At 49.0% G+C, this 21,515-nt stretch overlaps 1 protein-coding gene across 1 annotated transcript in view; it reads left to right on the top strand.

Moving 5' to 3' along the window:
* The window catches only part of dgkb (diacylglycerol kinase, beta), a 1,409,408-nt gene that overhangs the window by 208,820 nt on the left and 1,179,073 nt on the right, over positions 1–21,515 (top strand). Inside the window, exon 7 of the mRNA XM_085988391.1 lies at positions 10,237–10,354. Within this exon, the coding sequence (XP_085844517.1) occupies positions 10,237–10,354 (118 nt within the window). The remainder of the gene's footprint in view (positions 1–10,236; positions 10,355–21,515) is intronic.

The raw sequence follows: 21,515 nt of genomic DNA, 5'->3' as shown, positions 1-21,515 counted from the left end.
GTGCTGAATGTGCGTGTGAGTTTCATGAAAGGCCCATAGGTGTTGGATGAGGGCTGGGCATTGGGGCTTTCAGCACCCTTTGGCCATAAAGTGAGGTGCACATGCAGGAATGAAGAGGATACTGAAAAGGGTACTCACCCTGACGACCCGAGTGAGGTCGTTGAACTTCTTCCTGCATTGCACAGGGGTCCTAGGCACCATGCTGCTGGAGGTCACTCTGTGAGCCACCTCCCTCCAAGCTTTGCGATAGTCGTTGGGCAACGGCCTCCTGCCACTGTCCGGAAACAGGATAGATCGCCTGTGCTCCACCGCGCCAACCAGAACCTGCAGGGCCCCCTCACTGAACCGCTGCGCTCGCTCCCTGGCCCTCTCCATGGTCCTAGGCGTTAGAATGTGGCAGCAGGTCTGTCCAGGCCGAGAATCAGGGCTCCGATGTGCAGGGTGTGGCTGCAATCCAAAATCAACCCTCCCCTTTAAGAGCTGACCGGCGCCAGCGTGTCTGCGTGCAATCGCTAACTGGCCGCACCTGCGCTGCGCCCGCCCTCGGTGGTAGAGCCTTGCTTCTCCGGCTTAGCGCCTTAGGACCGTCGTGCAGCGCCTGTTTTAGCGCTCCAAGTACCTCCTGGGGCGAAGCAGGTCAATTTAGCTGTAGGTGGCGATAATTTGCACCGGGCGCTAAATTTTGCGGCCGCTCGAGTATAACGCCCCAAACGTGGCGATACTGAATTTCTCCCCCCATGTGTTCAAGCTCCACTATGAACTTGGATGACAATTTAGTTCAGTACTGAGGGAGGTGTTGTCTTACAGGTGAGATGTTAAACCGAGGTCCTGTCTGCCTGCTCAAGTGGATGTTAAAGGTACTATTCAAAACAATAGGGAATTCTACCAGTGTCTTGGCCAAACATTCATCCTTCAACTAACAGTGCCAAGAGCAGATTAACTGGTCATCATTTACTGTTTGCAGAACATTGTTGTGTACAAATTGGCTACTGTGTTTGCCTATATAACAATGGTAACTACATTCAAAAGAAACCCATTGGTTGTAAAGTGCTTTGGGATATCCTGAGGACGTAATAAGATGCTGTATAAATACAAATTCTTTAAGAAATTCAGCTGATGATATCCCAGTTGTAGCTGTGAATTATAAAATAAGTGCACCCTGATGTTTTCTCGGGTGTTTCTGTCACATGGCCCAATTTATGAAGAATTCCTATTTACAGAGGAAACTTGTACTCTGGAGAGGCAAAAATATTTAGTTGCTGTGCAAGAACCAAATTCATAACCTTCTGAACATGCAGCAAGACAAGGATAGGGGAGTGTTCTGCTGTTGTCCATCTGTTCCTCCATCTGTCTGTGTACACTAACTCATCTGAAGACCTGTCAAATGCTTTGTCACTTTTGCTTTTTAACCAAACATGACAGGTGACCTCCTTCAATCACACAGTTAGTCTCTTTCATATGACAGCGCCACATATTTCTAAAAACTTCACCTGTGAAGACTAATTTGTCCCATAATAACAACAAGTGTCAGATGGCTGAGCTGCTTATGGCAGTGATTAGCTAAACCATACAGATGCATGAGTCAACTGACTTCAGCCAGCCAGTGACAGGTGTGCTATAATTTGTTTCAACGCCAAGGTACTGGAGGACAACAATACATGTGGAGGAGGGGAGAAAATGATGGGAAAAATACTAGGTTCCCTGAAAGCTTGAACACCAAACTACATTTATAAGAAACATGATGTAAATCTATTTGCTGGACGAATCTGGTGAAGTCCTGCAGTATAACTCATTGGTCCTGGGCCTGATGGTAGAAGAGGCCAAATAGTCCAAATTAAGTCTTGGAAATTCTGTAAAAGTGTTGAGTTTGGCTGATACTCAAGGCATCTACCGAAAGAGTGGTAGCTGCCACTCTAGAAATCACTAATGTTCTTAATATTGCCTCCTGGCGCCCTGTTACAACATATATTTCCCAGCATGTTCTGAATGGCTTGACAAACTTCCTGCATTGTATTGCAATGTATGTATTAGACTCCTCGCACTTATCCATGATCTCCACCAAATGTGTGAAAACCATCAACACTGCTTTTATTTGAGATCAACATCCCCTAGTCATTGCTGTTTTGAAGACTGGGCCTCTGAGCGAATGGTGGCACCAGGAACTCTCCAGCCATCTCCCCTAACAGAGAGGCCTCTAGACCAGTCAGTGCATGTAATATAGATGTTCTGAACACAGGACTTCAGGCTTTGGGGTATGTTTGGTGAGAATGATGGCAGCCAGTTTTCGAGAGTTTCAGAGCATTATCTCTCAGTTTCTGCAGGATCCAACTGATATCATCTGGTCTGCCATCCTGCTGATCATTGGACACTGAGGCCACTATTTTGCCAGCGCTCAAAGGGCAGGTTTGGAGGCGGGTCAGCGGTTAAAATCTTTTTTGATTGACGGCAGGTTGCGATCCCGTCTCCTCGCTACTTTGCCAAGTGCCGGCTCTGGGAGTCCCGATCGGTCCTGCCACCAAGCGGCGGGAAAGGCACTTAAGGCAGTTAACAGCTTGTTAACTGCCTAGATAAGCCGATTTTAGCAGGGTCTTGCCATTTTATTACATTTTCAGCGTGCTCTACGCCAGTCCCAAACCACACCAGCTGATTGTGTCAGATTCAGCAGGTGCCTGACTTCTTGACATAAAAATGGAGCTCCAACATGTCTCACTTACAGATGACAGAACTTTGTTTTTTGAGGTGTTGGAACACTCTTTGCAGGCCTACTGAGTTTGTAAGTGATGAAGCTGAGATCCATATGCACTGTCACCTCCTTGGAAAACCCTCTCTTCACATTGACTGAGCACTTATAACTTCTAGTCCTCAACTGAGATATATACCAGCAGCATGGGAACAATTTATACCCTGTCATCCTGGTCCTCAGAATCGGAGGAAGAGCAGCCACAACAGCAGCACCAGCACCAGGAGTGCCAACCTCCTCCTCACCCATCTGATGCTGCACAGGACAGAGGGCGTCAGCGCAGGGTTGCACCTCGCCGCAGGAGATAGCCCCAACACAGGGTTTACAGGCCGAGGATGAGCTTCCTTAACTTGACTGAGCAGCAGTGCCAAAGTGAGACGTTCATGAGAGGTAGTCACTGACATCTGCGCAATGCTGCAGCAACACCTGGAGCCCAGAGGAGCGGGTGGACACCCCTTACCAGTGGCTGTCAAAGTCACCACCGCCCTCAAGGCGCTATATAAATGCAAGTCTTTTCTTTTTATAAACGGCGCCTTTGTAATTGACTCCTATGGTGAGCACCATTTGCCTGATATAAGCAGCTGCCCTTGCTAAGCTTGGACGGTGTAAGTGGAGGGGACTGTAATGGCAAGCAGTATGATTGGACTGTGCATTGCAGCACCAGCAAACAATGCCACAGAATCATAAGGCGTGGGCTCACATCTGTGACTTCCAAACACATTGACTTGCCAGTCTCAATTATGCTGCCATGGGGTGCTGTCAAATGGAAGCTGGGCACTTTCCAAAAAGGAGGATGGAAAATGCAGTGAGAAACCTAGCCTAGGATAAGAGCAGTATGTCACCCAGTCTAGGTCACCTCAGTTTAGCTCCCATTGCTAGTAAATTCAGATCAAGTTACAGTTACCTGATGTGCTTTAGCATGGGAAAAATGATGTTCCCGTCTTACGTAATAGTTGGCAAATGTTGCAGCAATGAACAATAATTGGTTTGGTGTTCTGAAATTTTCTGTTTACATGGATTCAAAATTAAAATATTATTATGACTACCTGGATCCTGATAGAAAACATTTGTCATATTATTTGCAGATGTCACTATGTATGATGATTTAATCAAACTAATTGGAATTTAACCAACCAGATTTAATCCCTAAGTCCTTAGGTCTGTGTCCCACCCGAGGGAAATTGTATTCATGTTGCCTTCTGCCATCAAAAATAATAAGCAACAAAAGCATTGGAAGATGCGAGAGGTGTTGAAGCCTGTATGTCTGTTCTCACAGGTGGAAGATGATTAACCAATGCAAACAACTGAGTATAAGGGAGGGAGAAAGCAGAAGGCATGAAAATGAGGGATTGGAAAAAATCAAGACATACCCAAGGCTCCTGTTTATTAGTGTTCTGTGCTATACATGATATATGAATACTAAAGGGAGTGCAATGCTTGACTGAAATTTGGAATACAACCAAGCTTAGATAGGCTGATTGAAGTAGCTTGCATCTAGACTTTAGTTAGGATTTGAATCTTTTGTGATACGATGGATTTCTCTTTTTGGACAGTAATTCACTGCAATGAGATGCCCAGGGCCTGACATTCCACTTTTAATGGAAAATGTGAGAATCCCTGTTTTGTCCACAATTAATAACCTGCTAATGAAATGAAATAGGATTACATAGGATATACAGCACAGAAACAGGCCATTCGGCCCAACCAGTCCATGTCAGCGTTTATGCTCCACTCGAGCCTCCTCCCATCTTTCCACATCTAACTCTATCAGCATAACCCTCTATTCCCTTCTCCCCCATTTGCTTATCTAGCCTCCCCTTAAATGCATCTATACTATTCTCTTCAACCACTCCATGTGGTAGCGAGTTCCACATTCTCACCACTCTCAGGGTAAAGAAGTTTCTTCTGAATTCCCTATTTGATTTCTTGGTGACATCTAGGCCTAGAAATTCACGATGGCCCCGCCAGCTGGCTAGCGCCCAAAAGTTAGCGCTGGGCGGGAAGCCTATAGCGATCGTCAGATATTCATTGTTAGCGCCCCAATTCGGAAGCGGGCGCTATACCAGGGTGTGCCCGCCTCCGCTTGGTGCGCTGACACTGAATATCAGCGCTCTTGGCGCCGCTGCGCCAGGCGCTGCGCAGCGGCAGGCTGCGGTACTGCAGGCCTCCTCCTTCTCTTAAGGGGGAGCTGCCTGCAACGGGGAGATCGCAGCTGGATAGTGCCGGCAAATGAGCCCGGCACCACGGAGAAGTGCCAGGCTCGCGGAAAGCAGCCGGCAATGCCGCGGGGGGGGGGGGGTGGAGGAGGCCGGGGAAGGAGTTGCGGGCAGGCGGCCGCCGCAAAAGCGGCCGGCCGCACCTTCCGCTTTAAAGCGCCCCACTAAGGCAGCAGGACGGCCCCGTTTTCTGGTCGCTGTTTGCGGCCGCTTTGGAGGAGGCGGCCGCAACTAAATATGGGGATCGGCGCGGTTTCGGGGTGGGACCGGGGCACTGCGCATACCGATGACGTCATCAGTGCCGGCGCAGCGCTAACGGCTACCGCCGCCAATACCGCTGCGCTGAATATCTGCGCAAACTCATTTTTGGCGCAAAATCACCCTTTAGGCGTTAACTGGGCGCAAAGCTGGCAGCGCCTTAATGAATTTCTAGGCCCTAGTTTTGCTCTTCCCCACAAGTGGAAACATTCTGTATCCACTCTATCAAAACCTTTCATAATTTAAAAGAGCTCTATTGGGTCACTTCTCGGCCTTCTCTCTTTAAGAGAAAAGAGACCCAGCTTGTTCATCCTTTCCTGATCGGTATACCCTTGCATTTCTGATATCATCCTTGTAAATCTTTTTGCACCCTCTCCAGTGCCTGCAGTGCCTTTTTATAATATGGCAACCAGAATTGTACACAGTACTCCAAGTGTGGTCTAACCAAGGTTTGATACAAGTTTAGCATAACTTCACTACTTTTCAATTCTATACCTCTAGAAATAAACCCTAGTGCTTGGTTTGCTTATTTTATGGCCTTGTTAACCTGTGTCACTACTTTCAGTGCTTTGTGTATTTGTACTCCAAGATCCCTTTGCTTTAAGACACCATTTAAATTTGTATTTTCCAAGCAATATGTGACCTCCCTATTTTTCTTACCAAAATGTAATACCTTACATTTATCTGTGTTGAAATTCAATTGCCAATTATATGCCAATTAAATTGTGAGAACGTGTGGCTTTGAAGCATCTGGCAGTTGATTTTCACCTTCGGCGGTGGATGGAGTGATTACGCCATTTTTTTGGTCGGTTCTTATTTGCATTCAACTGGTGATCTGCCAGTGAACCATCCACAGAACACGGGCCTGCAGCAAGAGATTGAAGGGGACGTTTGGGCCAATTGGATAGGGAAGTGGGGTGGTGACTGAGAGCATTTTTGAAGAGAGGGGAGCATTAGCAGTGATGCGCAGTGAGAACAATTATGCTCATCTTAGTACCCAAAAAGTGCCAAGTAAATTATTTGTTATTGTTCCCAAAGCTGCTTCCAACAATCTCTTTAAGGGAGTGTGGTTCTGGCTGTTTCCCATTCTGTTGTGGGAAGGGCGGGAGGTGGGTATGCGTCCAGTACTCAACAAGCAAGTTTATCTGCACCGAAATTGTACTGGGGTCCTAATGATACCGTAGAACCCTGAAATGTATTCAATAATGAAGCTCCCGTCTGTTTCCGGCGAGTGCTGGCCACCTAATTCGAGGTCCTTTCTATAATGGCATTGGGCAGGCCTCAGGCAGAAACTCGACAGTAAGTTCACTTTTGCCATTTTGTTATCTCTACCGTGACATTCCTGCTGAAAACAGGCTGATAGACCAAATTCCGGGCCATGATTTTGTTAACATCGTTAATTATGGAGAAACACAGGCATTTCATTAAGAATTTCATTCCCTAGAGTTAAATCCCATTTAAATTTAGATTATTAACTTTGTGGATCAAGTTTTTCCTGAACTAACCTTTATGCTGGAATACTGTAGGATTTTGGTGGTGAAATACTTCAAGACCTAAATATTTCAAAATTTTGCCCATATTTAAAAAAAACCCTAAATGATGCATTTTTGTATGAAATTGCTGTTTGGCATTATATTTATTTTCTACATAAAAATTAGAATTTATCTTACAAATCCTCCCTTTTAAACTTTATATTCAGTGAGTTCAACACCTAATTTTGCAAAATAATTTTTGAGGTGCAAAGGTATGTATGCGTGCATTAGGGACTGGGGAATGACCCGCCTCTTGCTTTGTTAACCTTGCCCTATAATCTCTCACAAATGAATTTCTGGAACTTGGAAACTGAAAATCCAAGGCTCTTTTATTAGCCAGACATTAGTTAGCTGGGGTTTTTTCAATCCTTCATTTATCCATGATGAATGTTACCTTCCTTTAATAGCCTGTATATCAAAAAACACTGCAACTTTTCCTGAATACTTTTCAATAGGTTAGTAGGGTGACAGGCTTGAACTGGTATAATCTTAGGGTGTTGGTATTCAATCTTAGTCAACACACAATACTTCCCTAAATTTGTACTCTGATACTATAGGACGGCTACCTCTGAGAAAGTATATGTTAAATCAAACCTGCAATAGTGTTGTCATAATCATTTATCCTCTTGTGCAAACATTGGGATATATTGTGAACATTGAGTGTGCTGACCTCACTGTCTACACCAACAGCTGCTCCTGATTAAAGAAAAATAGAGCAAAGTCAAAATAAATCTCCCTCGTGTAAAATGGAAACCGCATAATTTTAGAAATAATTATGTTCATGATCCCAGTCATTGCATCCTGAGAATGTACTATTACCCACTCCCCAACCTCCTCCCCCCCACCCCGCTCCCCCGCCACACCACCTCCCCACCCTCCCCACCGCCCCCACAACTCCACCAGAGAAAAATATGATGCTGAGTATTTCCAGATTGTTCTTGTATGGCTTCTTGGTGCTGGTTAATGAAGACCAGGAAGCAAATTTTCCACCAACAGCCTTGGCTAGGTATATTGTGTGACAGAGGGGCGACCCCGGAAAGAGGATGGGGAGAAAGTATCTTTGAGAGAGAAAATGTCCAGAGGCAAAAATTAAAATAAAGTACAAAGAAGGTTCACTCGGTTAATCCCGGGGATGAGGGGATGGACATATGAGGAGAGGTTGAGTAGATTGGGACTCTACTCATTGGAGTTCAGAAGAATGAGAGGCGATCATTTTGAAACATATAAGATTGTGAAGGGATTGGATCGTGTGGATGCGGGGAGGATGTCCCCGATGGTGGGTGAAACTAGAACTAGGGGGCATAGTCTTAGAATAAGGGGCTGCTCTTTCAAAACTGAGATGAGGAGGAACTACTTCACTCAGAGGGTGGTAGGTCCATGGAATATGCTGCCCCAAAAAGCTGTAGAAGCTACATCATTACATAAATTTAAAACAGAAATAGACAGTTTCCTAGAAGTAAAGGGAATTAAGGGTTACGGGGAGCGGGCAGGAATTTGGACATGAGTCTAGGTTCGGATCGGTCATGGCCCTGTGAGTAGCGGAGCGGGCCCAGGGGCCGTGTAGCCTGATCCTGCTCCTATTTCGTGTGTCTAATTCTGTTAGATTCAGGAGATGGTTCTGTGATAGTAGATTGGCGGTTAGGATCAGATCAGCCATGATCTTATTGAATGGCGGAGCAGGCTCGAGGGGCCGATTGGCCTACTCCTGCTCGTATATCTTATGTTCTTATGTTCTTATTACAGGTACTAGGGAGTGATCGAATTTTTAGGTCAGATGATGCTTATAAATAGTTTGTGCTTTGAAAGAAAGAAAGACTTGCATTTATACAGCGCCTTTCACAACCACTGGACGTCTCAAAGCACTTTGCAGCCAATGAAGTATTTTTGGAGTGTAGTAACTATTGTAATGTGGGAAACATGGCAGCCAATTTGCACACAGCAAGCTCCCACAAACACCAATGTGATAATGACCAGATAATCTGTTTTTGTTATGTTGATTGAGAGATAAATATTGGCCAGGACATTGGGGATAACTCCCCTGCTCTTCTTCAAAATAATGCTATGGGATCTTTTACGTCCACCTGAGAGAGCAGACGGGGCCTCAGTTTAACATCTCATCCGAAAGACGGCACCTCCAACAATGCAGCACTCGCTCAGCACTGCACTGGAATGTCGGCCTAGATTTATGTGCTCAAGTCCCTGGAGTTTGATTTGAACCCACAACCTTCTCAGAAGCTGAGTGGGCTACTCACCGTGCCACAGCTGACACACAGTTTGCTCTTGCAGTTAATCTCACCTGAATCCCTCTATTACCACCTTTAATGACTCCCACATATCTGTATTCTCCCGAATAGTAATATTCTTTGCACAGTAACAGAAATGTTAGTTTAACTCAGTTGATAGCACACTTGCTCTTGAATCAGAAAGTTGTCTGTTTGAAACCCATCAGGATAAGATGTTAAAACTGAGGCCCCATTCATCTGTTCAGGTGGATGTTAAAGATTCCATGGCACTATGCAGAAAAGTGGAGTGTGTTCGGCCTAGAAATTCAGTTGCCTTAGCGCCGCTTTTGAGGCGCTAGAGGGACTAGCGCCAGAGTTATGGCCAGTTTAAAAATTCCCTGGGGCCCTAAATCGGCGTTGCACCGGTAGCGCTGCGCCGGCACCGATGACGTCATCGGTGTGCGCAGCGTCCCGGTTGCCATGCCGACGGGCCCTAGCGCCGAAATTCAGTTGCGGCCGCCTCGCCCGTGGCAGCCGCAACTAAGACTCTGGCAACAGAGTCTTGCATGAGTTTGCGCCGGCGCATTAAAGGCCCCGCGGCGGCCGGCCGCTTTCCCGCCGGCCGCCTGCCCGCAGCTCCCTCCCCGGACTTCTCCCCCCCACCCCCCGGAACAGATGCAAGCCCGGCACTTGTCCGAGGTGCCGGGCTCATTTTTAGACAGATTTGCGCGGGCCGCGGCCGGGTGCAGGCAGCTCCTCCTTAACGGAAGGAGGAGGCCTGCACTTCCCGAGCCTGCCGCACCGCATCGGGTGCCGCAGCGCCGGAATTGCGGCGCGAAACGGCAGTTAGCGCCGATTTACCGCCGCAAAGACCCTTCAGTAGCGCCGGCAGCCGTTTGGGCGCGGCGCTGCTGAATTTTTGGCGCGCGCAGGGGGACTTAGCGCCGGCACTAACTTCCGGCGCTAAAGCCCTGGCTAAGCCAAAACCCAATTTCTAGGCCTTCTTGTAGTGTTCTGGACAACATTGATTCCTCAACTAATACCAGCAAAACAGATTAACTGGTCATTTACCGCAGTACTGTTTGTAGAATCTTGCTGTGCATAAATTGGCCACATCATTTGTATACATAATAACAGTAATTACACTGCAAAAGTAATGTCTGTGAGAATTGGCAATCTGCTATATAAATATATACTTTCTTTCATTGAAGGTGCCAGATCCCATAAAATGCTCTAACTTGGACTGTTGATTTGTTCTCCTTTTGTAGAATGTGAAGGATGATGGGCAACATGTGTGGAGACTGAAGCACTTTAACAAACCTGCCTACTGCAATCTCTGCTTGAACATGCTGATTGGTCTTGGCAAGCAAGGCCTCTGCTGTTCATGTGAGTATTGTGTAATGTGGAAAATATACTGTCAAACCCAATTCAGGTATGCAGTACAACCATATCTTTACTAAGTTTCATTATTTGAATTTACAAGATGGATTATTATTATATATATAAAAGAATGGTTCCTGTCTACCCTAACAGAGTATATAAAGTAGCATTCTAGGGTATTTTATTAAGCACTAGTTGATCTCTTAATGGACCTGATAAGAAGAAACTGTTTTTTTCTTGCTGTGTCTGAAAATCCCAGGACAATATTAACCTTAAATAATTGGCAGTGTGTATTTGCAACATCAAAGTTCTGATTGGTCCCCTTGGATGACAAGACCAGATTTCTGATTGGTTCCCTTGGAGGATAGAATCATAGAATGGTTACAGCACAGAAGGAGGCCATTCGACCCGTCGAGCCCGTGCCGGCTCTCTGCAAGAGCACTTCAGCTAGTACCACTCTCTCTCTCTAGCTACTCTGTCTAGACCCCTCATGATTTTGAACACCTCTATCAAATCTCCTCTCAACCTTCTCTGCTCTAAGGAGAACAACCCCAGCTTTTCCTGTCTATCTACGTAGCTGCAGTCCCTCACCCCTGGAACCATTCTTGTAAATATTTTCTGCACCTTCTCTAAGGCCTTCACATCCCTCCTAAAGTGTGGTGCCCAGAATTGGACACAAAGGGCTCGATTTTGCCAATGGGGAGCTTTTGGAGGTGGGACTCCCACTTTTTGGGCTGTAGTCCTGCCTCCATCGACTTGTGGCCAACCCACACTATTTTCCCTTGATTGACCTTGTTAAGCCCGCCCAGCGGGCTCAGCAGGCCAATTAAGGGACACCTGGTTACTGGTGACGTCACTGATTGACATTTCATCTGTCAAGAGCTTTTGACAGATGAAAAATCAGCGTTTGACAGCTCTGTGAAGCTGTCAAACACTGACAATCTGTCTTCTAACTTGAGTCCTTCTACTCAGACTAAGTTAGAGATCTCTCCAGACCAGAAAGCAGAAGGCTGCAGCTTTTGACAGTTCAGCGGCCATTCTGCTTTCTGTGGCGGTGAGCTGAGGGACTCCCGAGAACTGAAGGAAGGAAGCCTGAAAGGAGAAATTAAAGGTAAGTAAAACTTATTAAAACACTTTACACTTACCTCACACACTTACCTCTGCACACATGCACCCATCACTCACCTGCACAACGGACATCTCGACCCCTCCAACCCCTGCAGACCCACGGTCCGCCTCGCTAACTTGGCATGGTTCGGAGCCATCGGACAGCCCACACTTCAGGGCTAAATATAGGGGTTAGGCAAAAAACTGCCTGTTAACTACCTGTTAACAGGCAGTTAATTGGCACTAATCCCCTTCCCACCTCGGGGAGGCGGCTCCCAGCACAGGTCGGGTACCCGCCTCCTGGGACATTGGCACGGAGGCGGGTTGGGGGCAGGATGGGTTCCTGCCTCCAATTCTGCAATTTTCCCACCACTCCCGCCTCCAAACCCGCCTCCTTGGGGCTTGGAAAATCGAGGCCAATGGCCGCAATTTTTCCGGTCAATGCGTCTTGGGGGCGGGACAGCTGCCTTCCGGGTTCCAGTCCCGTCCTCAATGACGTCCGACACACAGGCATGATTTTGCATTTATTGGTCTTGTTAAGCCCACACTGTGGGCTTGCCAGCCAATTAAGAGGAAGCCGGTGTCAGATGACGTCAGTTGATGATGCGTCATCTGCTGGTTTTCTTAAAGGGGCCACACACAATTTTTTTGACAGCTGATTTTTCAGTGTTTGACAGTATTGAGGTGCTGCAAACACTGACAATCACTGTACAAAGGTGAGCCCTTTCACCCAGGCTCTCCACTGAATCCCTCCTTAGGCTAGAACAGATGGCAGCTGCAGATGAGGTTACAGAAGCGATCTATCACTGGTGAGAGAGGTTTCCCAATGAGGTGGGACTACACAAAGAACTCAAAACTTGTCACCTACAGAAAAGTCTAAGGGCTAGATTTTCAGTATAGACAGTTTTGGGGCGCTAACCTTAGCGCCCGCCCGAAGTTAGCGCCCGCCCCAAAGTAGCGCCCCGTTGCCGGAAATTCAGTGGCTTCGCCCTCAGAGGTTGGTGGAGCGCTAAAAGAGGCGTTCCACTACTATCTTTAGGCCCTAAGCCGGCAGTGCAGAGCACAACACCCGAGCTCGGGCGCAGCGCACGGCAGACACTCTGGTGCCAGTGAGCTCTTAAAGGGGAAGGGTGCATGTGTTTTTTTCAAAGGCAGAGTCTGGGGGGGAAAAGAGGAGGAGGAGGAGGAGGAGGAGGAGGTGGTGGTGGCCGGAAACAGAAATACACCGTTCACAACAACACACTGGATCCTTCCACACAACACATGCAGACTGCCTTTTATAGTGCAGGAGGAGTGCCCTTTAATTTGCGCTCGCCAGGGTGTGTTGCGTTCCATTTTACAAACGCTCTGGACGCCAGCCGCACAATGGGGCGGTCCGACTGAAGTTTGGATTCGGGACAGCCAAAGGGCGTTGCACGAGGATGTGACGTCATTTTCTGCGCGCGCATCCGGGCGGCCGCTAAACTTTGCGCCGGCGCTAACGGGCAACTTAATTTGGGGCGGGGTGCAAACTGCGCTGCGCCCGGGCGCTACACGCATAGCGCCCGAAAATCACTTCTCTTAAGGCGCTAACTGCTGGTGCAAGCAACTGAAAATCTAGCCCAAAATACATAAAAAATGATTTTTCCAACATTTTCTTACCTCTTAAACTCACCAGTGTACCATTGGATCCTTCACAACACTTCTGCAGCTGTCATCAATGCACAAACATTACAGTAGTCCCTCAGCACGCCACACTTACTTGGTGTGATGTGCGGATGTTGAGAAGCCCGCAGTAGACCTGTCAAAATTGCAAAAAGCCTCTTAACTGCCTGTTAACAACCTGCTAACAAGCAGTTATGTGCCTATAATCTTCTTCCTGCCGCTAGGTATCAGGTTTCATGCACAAATCGGGAACCCGACATCTGGGAAGATTGTCTGGAGGCGAGTTTTGCAATTTTGCCGGATGTCCCACCTCCAAACCCGCCCCTTGAGTGCTGGCAAAATTCCCCCCAATGCTCCATTTGAGGCCGAACCAATGGTTCATCATAACTTCCTTGCTTTTGTACTCTATGGGCTGGATTTTGATACTGGAGGCGTGTAGGAGGCAGGACTACAACTTTTGGGGTTGTAGTCCTGCCTCCATCAAGTTGTGGCCAACCCATTCGATTTTCACTTGATTGACCTTGTTGAGCCCGTCCAACGGGCTCAGCAGGCCAATTAAGGGCCACCCGTCAACAGGTGATGTCACAGATTGACATTTCATCTGTCAAGAGCGTTTGACAGATGAAATATCAGCGTTCGACAGCTGTTTGAAGCTGTCAAACACTGACAGTCTGTACATTAAGTTAATTCCTTCCTCTCAGGCTGATTTAGAGATCTCTCCAGAACAGAAAGCAGAATGCTGCAGATTTTGACAGCTCGCGGCCATTCTGCTTTCTGTGCCGGTGAGATGAGGGACTCCCGAGACCTGAAGGAAGGAAGCCTGCATTAGTAAGTAAAGGTAAGTAAAACTTCTTTAAACACTTTACACACACCAAACACACTTACCTCTGCACTCATGCACCCATCACTCACCTGAACACCGGACATCTCGAAACCTCCAAGCCCTTCAGCCCGACGGTCCGCCTTGCTAACTTGCGTGGTTTGGAGCCGTCGGGAATCCCACACTTCAGGAATAAAAATAGGGATTAGGCTAAAAACTGCCTGTTAACTACCTGTTAACTGGCAGTTAATTGGCACTAATCCCCTTCCCGCCTCAGGGAGGCGGCTCCCAGTGCGGGTATCCGCTTCCTTTGAAACTGGCATGGAGGCAGGTTGGGGCGGGATGGGTTCGTGCCCCCCAATTTCGAGATTTTAACCCCCCACATGCCTCCAATCCCTCCTCCACAGCTCAATGAAAATCCTGCCCTATGTCTCTATTTATGAAGCCCAGAATCCCGTATGCTTTTTTAACCACTTTCACAACCTGCCTTGCCACCTTCAACGATTTGTGCACATATACCCCCAGGTCTTTCTGTTCATGCACCTCCTTTAGAATTGTACCCTTTAGTTTATATTTCCTCTCCTCATTCTTTCTACCAAAATGTACCACTTCACACTTTTCTGCGTTAAATTTCATCTGCCACGTGTCCGCCAATTCCACCAGCCTGTCTATGTTCTCTTGAAGTCTATCACTATCTCCTCACTGTTGACTATACTTCCAAGTTTTGTATCATCTGCAAATTTTGAAATTGTGCCCTGTACATCCAAGTCCAAGTCATTAATATATGTCAAGAAAAGCAGTGGTCCTAGTACCGACCCCCGGGGAACACCACTGTATAACTTCCTCCAGTCCGAAAAACAACCGTTCACCATTACTCTCTGCTTCCTGTCACTTAGCCAGTTTCATATCCATGCTGCCACTATCCCTTTTATTCCATGGGCTTCAACTTTGCTGGCAAGTCTATTATGTGGCACTTTATCAAACGTGATTTGGACGTCCATGTACACGACGTCAACCACATTGCCCTCATCAACCCTTTCTGTTACCTCATCAAAAAACTCAATCAAAAGTTAGTTAAATGCAATTTGCCTTTGACACCTGTGCTGGCTTTCCTTAATTAATCTACACTTGTCCAAGTGACTGTTAATTTTGTCCCAGATTATCATTTCTAAAAGCTTCCCTACTACCGAGGTTAAACTGACTGGTCTGTAGTGGCTGGGTTTATCCATCCAGCCTTTTTGAACAAGGATGTAACATTTGCAATTCTCCATTTCTCTGGCACCACCCTGTATCTAAGGAGGAGTGGAAGATTATGGCCAGTACCTCCACACTTCCCACCCTTACCTCCCTCAGCATCCTAGGATGCATCCCTTCCGGTCCTGGTGACTTATCTACTTTATGTACAGCCAGCCTTTCTAGTACCTCCTCTTTATAAGTTTTTATCCCATCCAGTATCTCAACTACCTCCCCTTTCACTATGACTTTGGCAGCATCTTCTTCCTTGATAAAGACAGATGCAAAGTACTTATTTCGTAGCTCAGCCATGCCCTCTGCCTCCATGCGTAGGTATCCTTTTTGGTCCCTAATCGGAACCACCCCTCCTCTTATTACCCGTTTAATATTTATATGCCAATAGAAGACTTTTGGATTCCCTTTTATGTTAGATAAGACACACCCAGCAGTTTGTCTGGAATGTGTAATTAGTTCCTGCCTGCCTGAGTAATCAAGTACTTTGTAATGTGTAATTTGATCCATTCTTTCTGACTGCCAGGTGTTAGAGCTTATAGTACTGCTTTCAGAGAACAGACAGTGCTCACCGTCATGGGTTAGGACCTTCTAATTAACCCCACCCCCCAACAAGTTCCTGACCTTCCTCGCCACCCCCCTGAGTTCCTGACATTTTCGCCACCCCCAACAGGTTCCTAACCTTCTCCCACTGCCCCCTCCTGGGTTCGTGACTTTCTCCCCCACCATTAGATGGAGCATTGTGTGTGGCTCATGAATTGTTAACAGGTTTATTAGGTATGAAGTGAATAGTGACAGTGTCATGACTTCCGGATTTCAGTAGGTCCAATGATGCCAGTTGCCGCACATGTGCCAGGCTTTCTGAGAAATCAACCAGGTCGAGAGGGAAGAGAGGGAGAACGTGTTGCGGGTGTAAAGTGGGTTGGAAGAACGTGATTCACATCTAACAGAGGGGGGAGAAGGTGATTTATCTTCCCATGTGGATCACGTTCTCAATCCCATCCTCCATCTTTTGACCTGAATCATATTCTTCCCCATCCCCACTGTTCTCTGCATGCTCTCCACCCCCACCCCCTCCGAGTTCCTAACCTTCTCTCTCCCCCACCGAGCTCCTCTCTCTCCCCCCTCCGATCCTCTCTCTACCCCCTCCGATCCTCTCACTCCCCCTCCAATCCTCTCTCCCCTCCAATCCTCTATCCCCCCTCCGATCCTTTCTCCCCTCCAATCCTCTGTCCCCCCTCCGATCCTCTCTCTCCCCCCTCCAATCCTCTCTCTCCCCCCTCTCCGATCCTCTCACTCCTCCCCCTCCGATCCTCTCTCCCCCTCCTCCGATCCTCTCTCCTTTCCTCTCCAATCCTCTCTCCCTCTTCCCTCCGAACCTCTCTCCACCCCCTCTGATCCTCTCTCCTTCTCCCCTCTGATCTCTCTCCTTCCCCCTTCCGATCCCCTCCCTCCAGCCCCTCCAATCATCTCTCCCCCTCCCCTCTGATTTTCTCTCCTCTCCCCTCCGATCCTCACTCATCTCCCTTCTGATCCTCTCTCCTTCCCCCTCCGATCCACTTTCCTTACCCCCTCCGATCTGCTCTCCTTCCCCCTCTTATCCCTTCTCTTCCCCCCTCCGATCCTCTCTCCATCACCCCCTCCAATCTTTTCTCTCCCCCTCCCCTCCGATCCTCTCTCCTTCCACCCCCGATCTTCTCACCATCTCTCCCCCGATCCTCTCTCTTCCCCCCTCCGATCTTTTCTCTCCCGCTCCCCTCCGATCATCTCTCCTTTCACCCCCGATCATCTCTCCATTTCCCCCCGATCCTCTCTCCTTCCCCCTTCTGATCATCTCTCTCCTTCCCCCTTCCGATCTTCTCTCCTTCTCCCCTCCAATCTCTCTCCTTCCCCCTTCCGATCCCCTCTCTCCAGCCCCTCCAATCCTCTCTCCCCCTCCCCTCTGATCCTCTCTCCTCTCCCCTCCGATCCTCATTCATCTCCCCTCTGATCCTCTCTCCTTCCCCCTCTGATCCTCCCTCCTGCCCCCTCCGATCTGCTCTCCTTCCCCCTCTTATCCTCTCTCTTCCCCCCTCCAATCCTCTCTCCATCCCCCCTCCGATCCTCTCTCCATCCCCCCTCCGATCTTTTCTCTCCCCCTCCCTTCCGATCCTCGCTCCTTCCCCCCGCTGATCCTCTCTCCTTCCCCCTCCGATCCTCTCTCCTTCCCCCTCCGATCCTCTCTCCTTCCCCCCTCCGATCCTCTCTCTCCTTCCCCCTCCGATCCTCTCTCTCCTTCCCCCCTCCGATCCTCTCTCTCCTTCCCCCTCCGATCCTCTCTCTCCTTCCCCCCTCCGATCCTCTCTCTCCTTCCCCCTCCGATCCTCTCTCTCCTTCCCCCCTCCGATCCTCTCTCTCCTTCCCCCCTCCGATCCTCTCTCCTTCCCCCTCCGATCCTCTCTCCTTCCCCCTCCGATCCTCTCTCTCCTTCCCCCCTCCGATCCTCTCTCTCCTTCCCCCCTCTGATCCTCTCACCCTCCCCTCCGATCCTCTCTCACCCTCCCCTTTGATCCTCTCTCCTTCCCCCCTCCGATCCTCTCTCCTTCCCCCCTCCGATCCTCTCTCTCCTTCCCCCTTCTGATCTTCTCTCCTTCCCCCGCCGATCCTCTCTCCTTCCCCCTTCTGATCCTCTTTCCTTCCCCCTCCGATCCTCTCTCACCCTCCCCTCCGATCCTCTCTCACCCTCCCCTTCGATCCTCTCTCCTTCCCCCCTCCGATCCTCTCTCCTTCCCCCCTCCGATCCTCTCTCCTTCCCCCCTCCGATCCTCTCTCCTTCCCCCCTCCAATCCTCTCTCCTTCGTCCCTCCGATCCACTTTCATTCCCCCCTCCAATCCACTTTCATTCCCCCCTCCGATCCATTTTCATTCCCCCCTCCGATCCACTTTCATTCCCCCCTCCAATCCACTTTCATTCCCCCCTCCGATCCACTTTCATTCCCCCCTCCAATCCACTTTCATTCCCCCCTCCGATCCACTTTCACTCCCCCCTCTGATCCACTTTCCTTCCCCCCTCCGATCCACTTTCATTCCCCCCTCCAATCCACTTTCCTTCCCCCCTCCGATCCTCTCTCCATCACCCCCTCCAATCTTTTCTCTCCCCCTCCCCTCCGATCCTTTCTCCTTCCACCCCCGATCTTCTCTCCCCCTCCCTTCCGATCCTCGCTCCTTCCCCCCTCCGATCCTCTCTCTCCTTCCCCCTCCGATCCTCTCTCTCCTTCCCCCTCCGATCCTCTCTCTCCTTCCCCCTCCGATCCTCTCTCTCCTTCCCCCCTCCGATCTTCTCTCTCCTTCCCCCCTCCGATCCTCTCTCTCCTTCCCCCTCCGATCCTCTCTCTCCTTCCCCCTCTGATCCTCTCTCTCCTTCCCCCTCCGATCCTCTCTCTCCTTCCCCCTCCGATCCTCTCTCTCCTTCCCCCTCCGATCCTCTCTCTCCTTCCCCCTTCTGATCTTCTCTCCTTCCCCCTCCGATCCTCTCTCTCCTTCCCCCTTCTGATCTTCTCTCCTTCCCCCTCCGATCCTCTCTCTCCTTCCCCCTTCTGATCTTCTCTCCTTCCCCCTCCGATCCTCTCTCTCCTTCCCCCTTCTGATCTTCTCTCCTTCCCCCTCCGATCCTCTCTCTCCTTCCCCCTTCTGATCCTCTTTCCTTCCCCCCTCCGATCCTCTCTCACCCTCCCCTCCGATCATCTCTCACCCTCCCCTCCGATCCTCTCTCACCCTCCCCTTTGATCCGCTCTCCTCTCCCCTCCGATCCTCTCCTTCCCCCCTCCAATCCTCTCTCCTTCCCCCCTCCGATCCTCTCTCCTTCCCCCCCCCGATCCTCTCTCCTTCCCCCCTCCGATCCTCTCTCTCCTTCCCCGCTCTGATCCTCTCTCCTTCCCCCCTCTGATCCTCTCTCCTTCCCCCCTCCGATCCTCTCTCCTTCCCCCCTCCGATCCTCTCTCCTTCCCCCCTCGCGATCGGGGCTCCGGCCGTTGCAGGCACCTCCCCCTTAAGAGAAGGAGGAGGCCTGCAGTACCGCAGCCTGCCGCACCGCATCGGGTGGTGCTGCGGCAACTAGCGCGCCGATATTCAGTTGCAGCACCCCAAACGGAGGCGGGCACACCCTGGTATAGCGCCCGCTTCTGAATTGGGGCGCAGAAGACGAATATACGGCGTGCACTAATGCCTCCCCGCCCAGCGCTAACTTTTGGGCGTGAGCGAGCTGCCCGCGCCCAAGTGAATTTCTAGGCCTTTATACTTCAGACAAATTTCTATTAGGTCACAGCCTGTATAACAAGAAAGTTATTCTGAACAGTAGAGACTGCAAATCATCTGAATTTCCAAAGTTATCTAATTTACCTCAAATGAAATGGATTCTAAATCCAAATGTGATTTTATAGCATATCACACAATTCAGATGATTCAGTTCTCTGTCCTCCAGAACAATGGTTGCATGTTAAGTGGATTCCGTTCTACATATGTGCCATCTCATGTTGTCTCTGGGTGAGATTCCATGACAATGCAAATTGTACATGATCTTTTAGAAAAAATAGCCTCAATGGGGCAAAAGGCCCTTTCTTCTTCCTTCATGATCAATTATGAATCTGTCTTTGTGTCAGTCTTCACAGTAGAGGATAATATACCTGACATTTCAGAGAAATTAATAATAAATCAAGAACTGGAACGCATTAAAGTTACCATTAGCAAGAAAACAGTATTAGAAAAAATAATGGTACTAAAGACTGACAAATCCCCAGGTTTCCACTCCAGGGTATTAAAGGAAGTAGGTGAGGAAATTATATATGTTTTAGTCATAATCTTCCAAAGCTCTCTTGATTCAGGAATTGGCCTTTTAGATTGGAAAATTGAAAATGTAACTATTATTTAAGAAAAGTGAGAGAGAAAAATCATGAAGTTATAGACCTGTTGTTCTAGCATCTGTTGTGGGATAATTATTGGAATCTATAATTACGGACATTGTGTCTGAGTACTTGGAGAAATTTGAGCTGATTAGAAAGAGCCAACATGGATTTGTAAGGTGCAGGTCATGCCTAACAAGCCTAATTGATTTTTTTTGTGGAAGTAACTAAAGTAGTAGACAGGGGAATGTCTATGGATGTAGTTTATATAGACTGTCAGAAGTCATTTGATAAGGTTCCACATAAGAGACTGCTAGCTTGTGGTAAACCACTGTTATACCTGCCTGTATGAGTGTTTGTATTCCACTGTGTACATGTCTGTACATGCCTCGGCTGACTCCTCCCACGAGTCCAGGTATAAAGGTGACTGCTCCACAGTCCCTCTGTATTCTGGACCGGTCGACCACTCAAGGCACACCTTCATTCTCTTGTTAATAAAAGCCTGTTAGTTACTCGCTTAACCTCAGTCTTTTGAGTAATTGATAGCGCATCAATTTTATTAACAAGATTTTTATAATGGAGAAGATCCTCACACCAGCATGCCTGGACTTAGACCATCGGGAGGCGGACGCATCCACCAAGTTTGCTCACTGGCTTAAGTGCTTTGAAAAATTCCTGATCGCCTCCGCTGCAACGGTCAAATCGGATGAGGACAAACTGGATGTCCTGATCTCCAAAGTGAACCACCGAGCGTACTCGATCATCCAGGACGCGACCTCGTACACGGCTGCTCTCAAGCTCCTCAAGGACCAGTACACGCGCCCAGTGAACGAGGTGTACGCCAGGCACCTCCTGGGGAGTCGTAAACAACAACCTGGGGAATCGACCGAGGAATACCTTCAGGCACTGTCTGTGCTTGGCCGGGCCTGTGGTTGTAAGGATGTAAAGGCCGCCGTGTACACAGAGGAACTTATCCGGGACGCTTTTGTGGCGGGCCACAGGTCCAATTACACCCGACAGCGACTGTTGGAGCAGAGTGACCTCGACCTCAACAAGGCCTCTGAACTCGCACTATCATTGGACGCAGCCTACCGGGGCATGGATGCCTACTCTTCTGCACCATGGACGCCACGGGGAACGACAGCCTGGGACACGGTAGGACCGTCTCATAGCGCTGTGCCACCCCAGCCACATCCCAGCAATGGCCCAACTACCGCAGCAGTGTCCCAAGGCCAGAAATGCTACTTCTGTGGCCAGGCCAAACACCCCAGAGCGCGCTGCCTGGCGAAAAATGCGATCTGCTCAGGCTGCGGGAAGAAGGGACACTACGCCAGCGCCTGCAGGGCCAAAGCCACCCCGAACCCCAGCAGCGCCGCATGCAGGCCGCCATCTTGGGCCTCCCCAGCCATGTGCGAACCACCGGAACAGCAGCCATTTTGGACACCTCCAGCCACATGGGGATCATAGACGCCGC

Source organism: Somniosus microcephalus, chromosome 5 (assembly GCF_052327205.1).
Source record: "Somniosus microcephalus isolate GS21.2 chromosome 5, FLI_Smic_1.0, whole genome shotgun sequence".
In the NCBI taxonomy this organism is placed as follows: Eukaryota; Metazoa; Chordata; class Chondrichthyes; order Squaliformes; family Somniosidae; genus Somniosus; species Somniosus microcephalus.
This window is presented reverse-complemented; position numbering and strand designations above follow the sequence as displayed.